General features: G+C 44.4%; 1 protein-coding gene across 1 annotated transcript; it reads right to left on the bottom strand.

Moving 5' to 3' along the window:
* Nucleotides 1-1,509: 1,509 nt before the first annotated feature.
* Nucleotides 1,510-6,443, bottom strand: LOC136527251 (uncharacterized). The gene is made up of 9 exons (XM_066519901.1): nt 5,907-6,443; nt 4,921-5,165; nt 4,747-4,831; nt 4,142-4,327; nt 3,870-4,040; nt 3,570-3,782; nt 2,376-2,547; nt 2,117-2,288; nt 1,510-2,028 (listed from the first exon to the last, which is right to left on the bottom strand). Exons 1-9 carry the CDS (start codon nt 6,225-6,227, stop codon nt 1,935-1,937), a joined length of 1,659 nt encoding a protein of 552 aa, XP_066375998.1. The 5' UTR covers nt 6,228-6,443; the 3' UTR covers nt 1,510-1,934.
* Between the last annotated feature and the right edge of the window lie 4,407 nt (nt 6,444-10,850).

Raw genomic sequence — 10,850 nt, 5'->3', positions numbered from 1 at the left:
ACTCTGTATATGTTCACCCTGTTTGTTTATGCTGAAATTTGGCTTGTGCTGAAATGTTGTGAGAGAAAAACATTATTCCATGTTTAAAAAGTAGCTCAAGCGATATTTTCATTCCTTTTGTCCTTTGAAAGTTGGCAAATTATAACGTATCATTTTTCTACGATGGTACTCTTGGAAGCTGACAGGTTGCACTCCTTAAATATTACTCCTCATATTGACCTTACATCTGAGTTATTGCCTTTCACATCATCAACAAAATTTGTCCTAAGCAGAGTTCTTTGTGATTTGTTGGTTTTTTTCTGGGTCAACAAAAGCAACACCAAAACTGAGCGATACAAATTGAGTTTTAACTCAGAAAATGCATAGGTACACCTAAAATTCGGTCATCATGTGATAGAGTTTCTGTACTAATCCACCGTTCTCACAGCCCAGCTGCAAATTGCCAAATTCCATTTCTCTCTATTTCGTCTGAACTTTATTGTCATTTTGTATTTTGACCGTTACATGATCCTGGAGTCAAGAACAGCTGCATGAAAGAGACAATCATGTTTAGCATTACAAAATGTACAGTAAACAGTTCCAATGAATGCATTATGCATGGTAAATAAAGAAAATACAGGATCAGTGGCCGGGCCCAGGGCAGCTGTTATTGGTCCAACGCATAGACAGTTCTGACCTCTGACCGAGCCTTGCAACGAGCTGCCTGCCACGGGTCCCAGGCGAAGCTGCCACCGTGGACGCGCTGGGCAAATACTTCGCTTGGATTTTGTGCTCCATTCCATCCATGGCAACAAGAAAACCGGCAGAGCTGAAGCGGTTGCGGCAGAGACGGCACGCAGAGCGTGAATTTCCACGAGAAAACGTCGATGATCCTCGTGTAAACATTTGACCAATTCTGCACCTTTTTCCTGAACAATCGTGTATTCGTGTGGGAAAGGAAAGCTAGGAGAGGGAAAATTATTGCTACGGATGGACCTACGGTTGGTCACGGGTCAGAAATGTAGAGCCTTGTCCACCTCAGAATCTCAAATCAACATGACAATGATTAAGATGTTGTAATGCCGTTCATTATCCATGGATCAAACAAACATCGGTGGCTTGTCATAAAGATTGCCAGGGCCGGAAGTACAAGTGCTGACTGACCTGACTGACTCGGTTCTAGAACTAGAAGAGAAGTATCCTCGTCAGTCTCGGTCGATCCCTTCCCGCAGTCCTCACCAAAAAATCGGTTGATGGATAATCGAGTTTCAAACAACTGGAGCAGAACCACCCTGTGTCCCTGTCACAGTAGTACTCATACAAACTGTGATGATATGCCGGTCAGATAGCATCACATGTATAGATGCTGCACCACAACTGGAACCCCGATATAGCAGTAGCAACGAAGTATGACTCGTGTCAACCACATCATCACGTAACACGATGGCTGAACTTAAGTATAGATCAGTAACACAAATCAACACATATATCTGTCTAGAGCATAGAAGCAAGCAGTCATAAAGGTACGGCTTTACCAGAAAGAAATTATTGGCCATGATCCCTGATTCCCTGAGTTGCATGCACGAGCATATAAAATTATACTTTATCAGCTTCAAACAATAGCTGTTAAGGGCTGAAAGCGTACCGAATCACAACAGATACAGGCTACGCTACAAATATGAAATATGTGGGGAAGCGTTCCTCTCTAACCAGCCGGGTATCAAAGCAACTCTAAAAACAATTCACCATGTTGCCTCCATAGCATGGACCTGACGGCCCAAGTACAGTTCCTCAAGCTCTACTTGTCAAGAAATTAAGTTTGGACATGTGCGAAGAACTGAAGATACTACAAAATTCTGCCCCAAAAGAACTGCTCCAAAGATAAGGATTAGTTTGCGATATTCTGATCTCTGTTAAGCAAACAGACTGGCTATGTGATGATCACTGTCCATTACTCATTCGTGTTGCTCATATATTTGCATGTAGGTTTCTGAGAGAGCTACCATTTGAGGAAGAGTCTCAGTAACATGGAGGTCCTGCATCTCGTACCTGAGGAGGAGAATATCAAATGAATAAATCGAGGTTACTGAGACTAAAAAAAAAAACAATTCCGTTTCGATACTGCTGAGGAACGTACCAGGCCTCTTCTGATTTCCGCTGTACAAATACTCTGTAGCATCCTTCGCCTGGTTTGCCATCATGGACAATGTTTGCTATGAGGTCATACTTTGAACGTAGCTTATGATTCTCTTTCGGCTTAGGTAATGGAATGTAGTCCTTCAATTCCAAGTTCTTCACAGGAAAATTAACTGTCACGTTGAGTATTAAAACATGTATTAGAATGAGTCACCAGGGAGCATGACAGCAAATTTAATCAAGCAAGCACAAAATCTCACCTAGAGTAGGGTTTTTCTCGACAAAGAAATTATTTTTGGTAAACCTTCGCATATGAAGGATCAGATACTTCGGCAGTCTAGTGACTCGGTACCTCATTCGGGCAATGGATGGTCGGACAACCTCCGTCACAGTCTCACCATCAAACTTCTTCAGTATGTTAAATAATGGTACCTGAACAGTATGATAGATTTAGAATCCCAATATACCCAGTCACAGAAAACTAGATCCCCCCCACACACAAAAAAACTCAAAGTTGGGGGAAAACATGGAAAGAAATGACAAGGTTTCAAATGGCGTGTCAGATTGAAAAATTTTGCTTCAGTAAATGTGATTCACACAATGTGCTCAGTTAGGCGCCATAGAGGTGATAAGTCATTTGACCCAAAAAGTCTTTTAAAATCATGGTATTTAACAATGACACCAACTGTTTCAATATGAAACATACACAAATATATTCTGTAACTGTAAGCATATCTATGCTCCATGGAAATTTATGTGGGCTGGAAAGGATCAGATTAACATGTACAACTCCCACAGTTCCAAATTAAACTTTGGTTTTGTCCTAAGTCAAACTTCTTTAACGTTGACTATTTATAGAAAAATGCACCAACATCCAGAACATCAGATTTGTTTCATTAGATTCTTCATGCAATATGTTTTGATAAACAATTTATTTGAACTTGTATATATCAATATATTTTTCTAAAAGCATGGTAAAAGCCATAGAAGTTTGACTTAGGACAAAGTCAAAGTGAACTATAATTTGGAAGTGAGGGAATACTAAGCAAGTAAGCATTACTCAAGCAAGACTATAAGAGCAAGCATATTCTTTATCCTAAACAAGAGCAAAACTAAAAGCATGGGGTTACAGTGAAGTTAAGTTTGAAGTGCTAAGCCATAACATTGGTGTAACAGATATCGTCTTACAGCTGTTCACAGGTGGTCTTATATGTAAGATGTAAGGAATTTGAAGAAACATCCTCCAAAATAGTTCTAGCAATAAGACAGGGGAACCAAGCTTCACTGATACGTGGATGCTCAAGCACACTGTGATGTTGTTTATTTTGTTCTCACATCAATCCCAGAAATCTTAGCAGCCCACATCATCCTAGAGTCTTACTATAAGCATCGAAGCTAAACATCCACATGAGATCATAACCAGAAAACTACATAGGTGCTTGTGAAAGACATACCTGTGGAATGATATTTTTCTCCATGGCATCTTTGAAAAGAGGTGGAGGTGGCAGGTCAAGACCGAGCATCAGGAATGGGACCTTAGATGTTTCAGTAACAATTCCATCTGCAGTTCCAACCACTGAACCTGCCTCACCATTCAGCTCATCGCCATCCTCTCTTTTTTCCATTATATGCTTCCTATGAACCTCCTTAACAACTTCAAGTTCTCCCTGCAGGAACAGTTCCAATGTGACCTGATAAGTTGCTGAAATGGCATCAATTACACTGTTGATGTCCACTTGTCCAGAAAAGCTAACCTGAAAGCAATCATGTATTATGCTTCTGTTTTTCTTCTTTGAGCTTTTTAGTTTCGCATGCAGTGTGTTTAAGAGCCATGACATAAATTCCACTGGATCTGACTGTACACCAATCTGAAACCGTTTGTCGCTGGCCTTCATAACTGCTTGCAGAAACTCATGTGGACTAACCTGAACAAAAAACAAAGGGTTGTTGCATTATTGGTTTACAGACAAATCTTCATACAAAGGGATAGCATGAAACATGCCACAAACTGATTTAGCAAACCAACCTGGCCCTTGAAGTTCCTAGCATGCCAAATCTTACGTGTCAATTCCCCAAAACGATGAACCAATGGTGATTTGCTATGCTGATAATTTTCAGGGATTAGAAAGAAATTTCTCAGAGGCGTAACTCTCATTAATGACTGTATTGTGACATTCACAAAATCAGTCTCCTTGATGTTGTTAAGACCCACCTGCACAAAGCAGTGATTATTTAGATAAGATAAAAAGGCAATAAAGCATTAATAGCAAAATACCTAATTCCAATGTGCAATAAAAGTATACTCTTGAAATTAGATTTAGTGTTATTCATATAACAGAATAGTAAAATCCAACAGATCAACTGAAGAAAAAACTGCTATGATCAGTTAAGTGGACAGTGTTTGTATGTAAGTCCACAACATATTCAGGCTTCACATAGTAGTGCAAAAAATCTTTAAAAATGCATTTGCTAGCTGTTTTGTGATACACCAACAAACAATTTTCCCAGACCATAAAAAAAAATTGAAAGAATTGATTAAGGAAGATTCCTTCCACAGCATAGCAAAGAAAGTGCAGCAGGTAAGCCAAACAAGATCATCTAAGGGCCCTTGTGTCAATTAAGTATACATACCATTCCAGGTAGATAATTGGAGCCATCAAGTGCTCTAGACCACTGCTTATTTTTGTCAAGATTTAGAACCTGCTCTTTAGTGAACCTGCCAGAACAGTATGCCAATTAACAGCCTTCACTGCCAAAGCCATCAAGTGATGTTGGAATGTAACATCAGAAGCTATGGAGAATCACCTTGGATTGAGAACATGTCGAATATCTTCTAACGATGGATCATTAATCTCATATCCATCAGGAAGACAGTAAGCCTTCTCGGTTTGAAGATTAATGAACACGTGATGGCCTGCTTCAAGACTGTGTGTATATGCATGAGATTTTAACCCTCTTCCTTGGAAATATTTTCCACAGACCAAGCACGCATACACATTCAAATTTGACAAGGAGATTGAACAGAACTTCTCAAAATCAAAATCAAGAACCTGCAAAGCAGCACAAAATGAACTCAGCTGTAAATAACCATGAGAAGTAATGAAAAAATGTTACAGGGACCAGATCAACAAAGAAATAAGCCAGCAGAGGACAGATTGTAGATAGATAGCATACACACAATAAGGGCCTGTTTCGATACCAGGACCAATGTTTAGTCACCTAAAATTTCCAAACAAGTGAACTAATAGGTGGACTGATTTTTAGTCCACAACCCAACTAACAACTAATTCACTAGCTGGCAAAGGGGACCTAAAGTGGACTAATAGCTACTAGTCCATGTATCCAAACACAGGACTAAACTTTAGTCACCTAACAATTAGTTGTAGCAACTAGAGGACTAAAAATTAGTCCTGGGTGATCCAAACAGGCCTTAAGAGTAGTCATGCGTAATTGATATAATTATACTAAGATGGACAGTCTACCAAGATGAACAGGCATCACTGATAAATATCAGGAGCTATTAGGATGTCACTCGGCCATAATACTGGAATTCACTTTGAAGATACTGGTAAACTATATTGTAAGTTATGATTGTAGGAATACATGTTAATCAGCCATTTCAGATCACATAGATTATATACATTTCTAGCAAAATATCAGCAGTTTTTAATTCGACAGTAACTAGTACTTCGTGTATCTGAGGTCACTCTTGTACTGTGAACAAAATAGTGTGTTTAAGCCAGCAAATTCGCACAAAGGCACACTAAATTGACACATGAATGCAATTGCACCTGTCTGTTCACAGTGTCGAGGTACGGGCAGTCCCGGCGCAGCTCAACCTGCCTGGGCCTCCTCTCCGGAGCCCTCCTCACGTCGTCCTCCTCATCGTCATCCTCCTCGTCCTCCTCCCCCTCAGGCTCCACCGCGCGTCGGCCATTCGCGTGGCCCCTGGCCGCTTCGTCTTCCTCCTCGTCCTCGTAGGTAGCCAGCCCCAGCAGGGACGCGCCCTCCGCGCGCGGCCGCTTCTTGGCGGCGCCCCCGTCGGAGAGGTCCTCCCCTTCTTCCTCGCGGTCGCGTTTCCGCGTCGGGGATGGCTGCTCGTCTGTGCCCATCGGCCGCGGCCGCAGGGGGGTCTAGGGTTTGGGGCGTAGGAGCGGCGTGGGTGGAGGCTGGCTCGGAGGATGGATGGAGGGTGGATGCGTGGGTTAGGGTTTCGTGAGGACGATGGAGGGGCGTAGATCGCCGCGGCAAGGGCAGTGCCACGACCAGCGCGAGTGTGCGCTCTGAGAAGACGTTTCCCTAAAGTTCAGCCACCGGCACCTTCGTCTCCACGCGAACTCACCAAGTATTCGTCCGGTTCGCTTACGCTCAAATTTAGCTCACGGTGTTTATATTAAAATGAGGTGATAGAAAAATATCGTTTTATAGCTGAAAAGTAGTTCTAAGTAAACTTAAGTTTCATTAAATTACGGCGTGCTTTGCAGTGAAATTTCAAGACCTTTGAGGTTTTAACCCAACTCATGTTTACAATTATTGTCATAAAGCCATACCACAGGATGGTCTTACAAAAAAAAGTTAATTATAAAAAGTTTAGAGGAACTTGAGACTTTTCTTTTGCCATGGTTTTTAAGATGTCGCTTAGGCGTTGATGCGTGCTCTAGTAGGGACTGCAGGGTGTCACAGGGTTTTAGTTACACCATATTATCTATGGGTTTTTTGGATCGAAGCCATTACAATTCTTCGAAGTTGGAGAAATGTCATTATAATTCGGGTATTCTGAAACATGCCATTATAATTCTGCGTGTTGCTGGTGCTCGACATTTTCGACGTATGTGAATAGCTCGGGCCCACTGTCGGGTCGAGGAAGGCATACGTGACTTTCGTATGGACATCGATGCCCCTGTCTGTTAGCGTTAGAAGCCGCCATGGCTCTCTCGGTCTTCGTCTCCCGTTCGACTCCGTTACCCACCCGCGCTCATCCTTTTCCGTTCCCCTCCTCCAAGAACCCTAACCCTAGAATCTAGCCAGCATCCAACCCCACGCCTGAGCCGACGTCGTAGCCCACGACGGAGCGATCTGGCACGGCCACCTGAGATCTGCGACATCTATTGCTCTTGAGGCTCGGTTCGATGGCGGCGCCCAACTTTGAAGCCATGGCCGGGAAGTGGAGTCGCAGCACCATGAAGGCAACTTTCAGTGGCTCGAGCTCGATGGCCAGCGGTAGAAGGGAGTGCCCCTTTTACCATGTTGCTTTGGTCCGCATCTAGAGCAAGCAACCGGCGACAAAGGGCGAATGGTACCTCAAGTGTCCGTACAACATCAAGGTTATGATTTTTCATATTGTTGTGCTCGTTGTGTGTTGATTCATCTCTGATTTATGCCCTTTGTTTCGATTACAGGATGATGATAGTACCTGTCATACATCCACTCTGTGAAGGAGTATATGGCCTTGGAAGCAGAGGAACGGAGGGTGCAGTCAGTGAAGATGTAGCTGGTGTTTGTTGCGCCAATTTGAAGGAAGAATTGGAACTGGTGAAGCAAACACTAGATAGTATTGTAGCAGAGGTTTGGAAAATAAAGATGCTATATGTTGAGGTGATGCCTGCAGTGAAGCCTAAAGTCGACAACAAGAACATGCCTACAGTGAAGCCTAAAGTCGACAACAAGAACATGCAGATTGTGCTTGATTTTTTTTCTAGCCGTTGTCTGTCGATGTCCTACCACCGATAGCCTGACACGGGGGTACCCGGGGCAGTATGTTCGGGCTTCGGCGTATGCCAAACTCGATGGTTAACGCAAGAGACAGCCGATTTATCCTGGTTCAGGCCCTCGATCGTAGATCGAGTAATAACCTTACGTCCAGTCGGCCTTAGCCTTTGCGTTGGATTGATTGTCAAGAGTTGTGTCGTACAATTGTTCTCTCTCTGCCTCAGGAGCCCTGCCCTCCTTTATATAGTCAGGAGGCCAGAGTCCTAGTCGGTTTACAATGAGGTTTCCTGGTAGGATTACTTAATAGTTCTACTACTAAGATTACATGGAAAGAATCCTAGTTGGACTAGATCTTCTTTCTCCTTTGCGGGGTATCCTGTGGGTCCCGCATCGACAAGCCCCCGAGCACTTCATGGTTGAGCTCTGAAAGTCTCGCTTTGCTCTTTCAAGTCTTGTTGAGTAGGAACAAAATGTCATCCGAGTGCTTTCTGGAGCGAAACCTTGTAGCGCTTCTTGGGATCTTCGAGTGGTGAGTGCTTTTTTGAAAAAAGTACATCCATCTGGTTGTAGCCCCCGAGCCTCTTGCTAATTGGAACAAGGAGCTGGAGGATCTTGTCTTGAAGTTGCTCTGATTGTTCGTTGAAGTTTTATGAAAAAAAAACTCGAATATGGCTCGTTCCGGGTTCTTTTTGTCGTAATGTCTTGAAGTGGTCTGCGTTGAGTAAGTCTTTTGGTGAAAAAGTGCACTCACTGAGTGTAGCCCCCGAGCCTCTTGCTATTTGGAACAAAAAGTTGGAGGGTCTTGATCCTTTATGTTGCTTTAAAATTTGTGTTCTGAAGTAGTTTCCGAGACTTGGATTATTTCATCATCCGAGTAGTTACGCGGCAAGCAGCTTCCGAGCTTATGTCCGGGTTCTTTTTCGTTCCTTTATCCGGCAGTTCTGGGTTGATCCTCGTCGCCTGTCTTGAGATCGTCCGGCGCAGATCAACACCATATCCAGCATCACATCGGTCTTGGGTAGACAGATGCCCGCCGGCCTTCTCTACTCCATGTTGTCCTGCCGTGCTGCCGATTTCCGCCTTGGGTGCACTGCGTCCGTCCTTTGAAGAAAACAGTGTAGCTGATGGCGGTCTGTCCTTCCGAGTAGCAATTTGGGACGCGTAGTCGTTCCAGAGCTTAGTCGTGTTCGTGTTCCTCTTTGCTACTTTGCTTTTCGCGGTGCCGAGTTCGTTGGGTCTTGTAAGATTTGTAATCCTCTATTTTTGAAGTCGCTTATAATGTAACGAATCTTGTCTTCTTAGTTGTCTTTGACTTTTCTGTTGTGATCCCTGTCGTTCATGAGACTACCGAGTTCTTTCTTACATAACCGGGTTCTTTTGTCCCTCATGAGGTAGCCCTTTCTTTCTTCTTGGTTCGACGAGTTGTTCTTGTAGTTATCTGATAACCCTGCTGTGGTGCTGTGCGGATAAGTCTGAAATCTGCCCGTTGGTTTGTACCGTTGTGTGGATTCGTGCCCTCCATCGTTTTAGCTGCGTCGGTAAATGGACCGTTGCGTTTCCACGCTGTGCTTTAACGGGCCTTATGGGCCGTTTGTATCACTGAGAAATCTATTTAAAGACCTTTTATCTTCCTTTCCCTTGTCGCCCAGCTCTTGCCTTTAAACCCTAGTTCTCAGAAACCCGCCGCCGTCATTGTCGCCATTGCCCGAGCGCCATCATTTTAGCTTCGTCCTCCTTAGCGCCTTTTTTGCTCCCGCCAGTTCATGGGAAAGAAGAAGACCGCAAGCAAGTCTCAGGCGACCTTCGTGGACGAGGAGTCATCCCTGTCTTTGATTGAAAACCTGGAGTTCGTGGCCATGAGGGCAGCTTAGAAGGTTTGGCCTGCTCCAACAACCAGCGAAGACCAGCTGCGCGAGCTCGTTAGTGATGGCTTGATCCAAAGCAAAGTCATCGCTGAATGGAGAGTTCCGGGCGAGCATCGGGTTCCGGCCCCGGGTCCTGGTGAGATTGTCCTTTTTGTTTCTTTTGTCCACGCTGGACTTTGTCTTCCTGCTTCCGCCTTCCTTCATCAGTTTCTTGGCTATTTCAGGGTTAGTCTGAACCATCTAACCCTCAATGCTGTTCTCCATCTTTCTGTTTTTGTTCATCTTTGTGAAGCCTTCCTTGGGATCCCTCCTTCTCTCTCTCTTTTTCGCTTTTTCTTTCGCCTGAAACCTCAACCCCGCCGTGAGGAAACCAGTGCCCTCGGCGGTTGCGGGATTCAGTTCCGCCAGGGTCTCAAAATCAAGTTTTTTGATTACGACCTGGTCGATTCTGTCAAAGATTGGCGTGCCGAGTGGTTTTACGCTGCCAATTTGATCCCTTCTCTTGTCGTTCACTCCGGATCCGGTCCTATGGTGAATGACCGATGGGACAAGAAGCTTGAGTCACCTGCTGAGATTCAAGCGATCCAGCCACTCCTTGATAGGATTAGCATGCTGAAACAGCAGGGTTTGACCGGCTTTGGTATTGTTTCAAGTTTCCTTCGTCGCCGGGTTCAGCCCCTGAAAGAGCGGGAACATCTCGGCTTTGAGTATTCTGGGGCCGAGGATCCTTCGCGCATGGTCCCAGCTCTTGAGCTGACCGGTGAGGAGGTACTCGAGCGCCTTCAGAAGATGCTGAAAGGAGTGAGCGTCATTCCTCCTGCCATCTCTGAGTTCTCGGCCATCAACCCGCCCCCTGCTGTGAGTTGTCTATCTTTTTGTTTGAGTTCTTTATGTATTCTTGCTGCATCCGCTCTTGCTTAGCTTTTCCTTGTCTTGGTGTTTTATCTTTTTTCGTAGGAGCTTGGGCGGAACTTTGTCGATCCGATCCCCCTTGATGTTCCCCCTACCGTGGCGGAGCCTGGGGATCACCTAGCTGGTACTTCTGCAATTAGTAAGTCTCGAACCTTTACAGCCCTTCCTGAGGTTTCTTCCAGATTTGTTGATGTATATGAAGAATATGTTCCTCGTCTAGTCCCTCGCGGTCCTCGCAGTGTCCCGAAG

The sequence above is a fragment of the Miscanthus floridulus genome, chromosome 19 (genome assembly GCF_019320115.1).
Source record: "Miscanthus floridulus cultivar M001 chromosome 19, ASM1932011v1, whole genome shotgun sequence".
Taxonomy (NCBI): domain Eukaryota; kingdom Viridiplantae; phylum Streptophyta; class Magnoliopsida; order Poales; family Poaceae; genus Miscanthus; species Miscanthus floridulus.
Note: the sequence above shows the minus strand (reverse complement) of the source record. Positions and strands in the feature narration are given on the sequence as shown.

Excerpts from the sequence above, each read along its gene's own strand:
- LOC136527251 (XM_066519901.1), bottom strand. The coding sequence starts at position 6,227 with ATGGGCACAGACGAGCAGCCATCCCCGACGCGGAAACGCGACCGCGAG. Across the intron at positions 5,166-5,906 it reads TCGACACTGTGAACAGACAG|GTTCTTGATTTTGATTTTGA; the intron begins GTGCAATTGCAT and ends GCTGCTTTGCAG. Across the intron at positions 2,029-2,116 it reads CGGAAATCAGAAGAGGCCTG|GTACGAGATGCAGGACCTCC; the intron begins GTACGTTCCTCA and ends TCTCCTCCTCAG.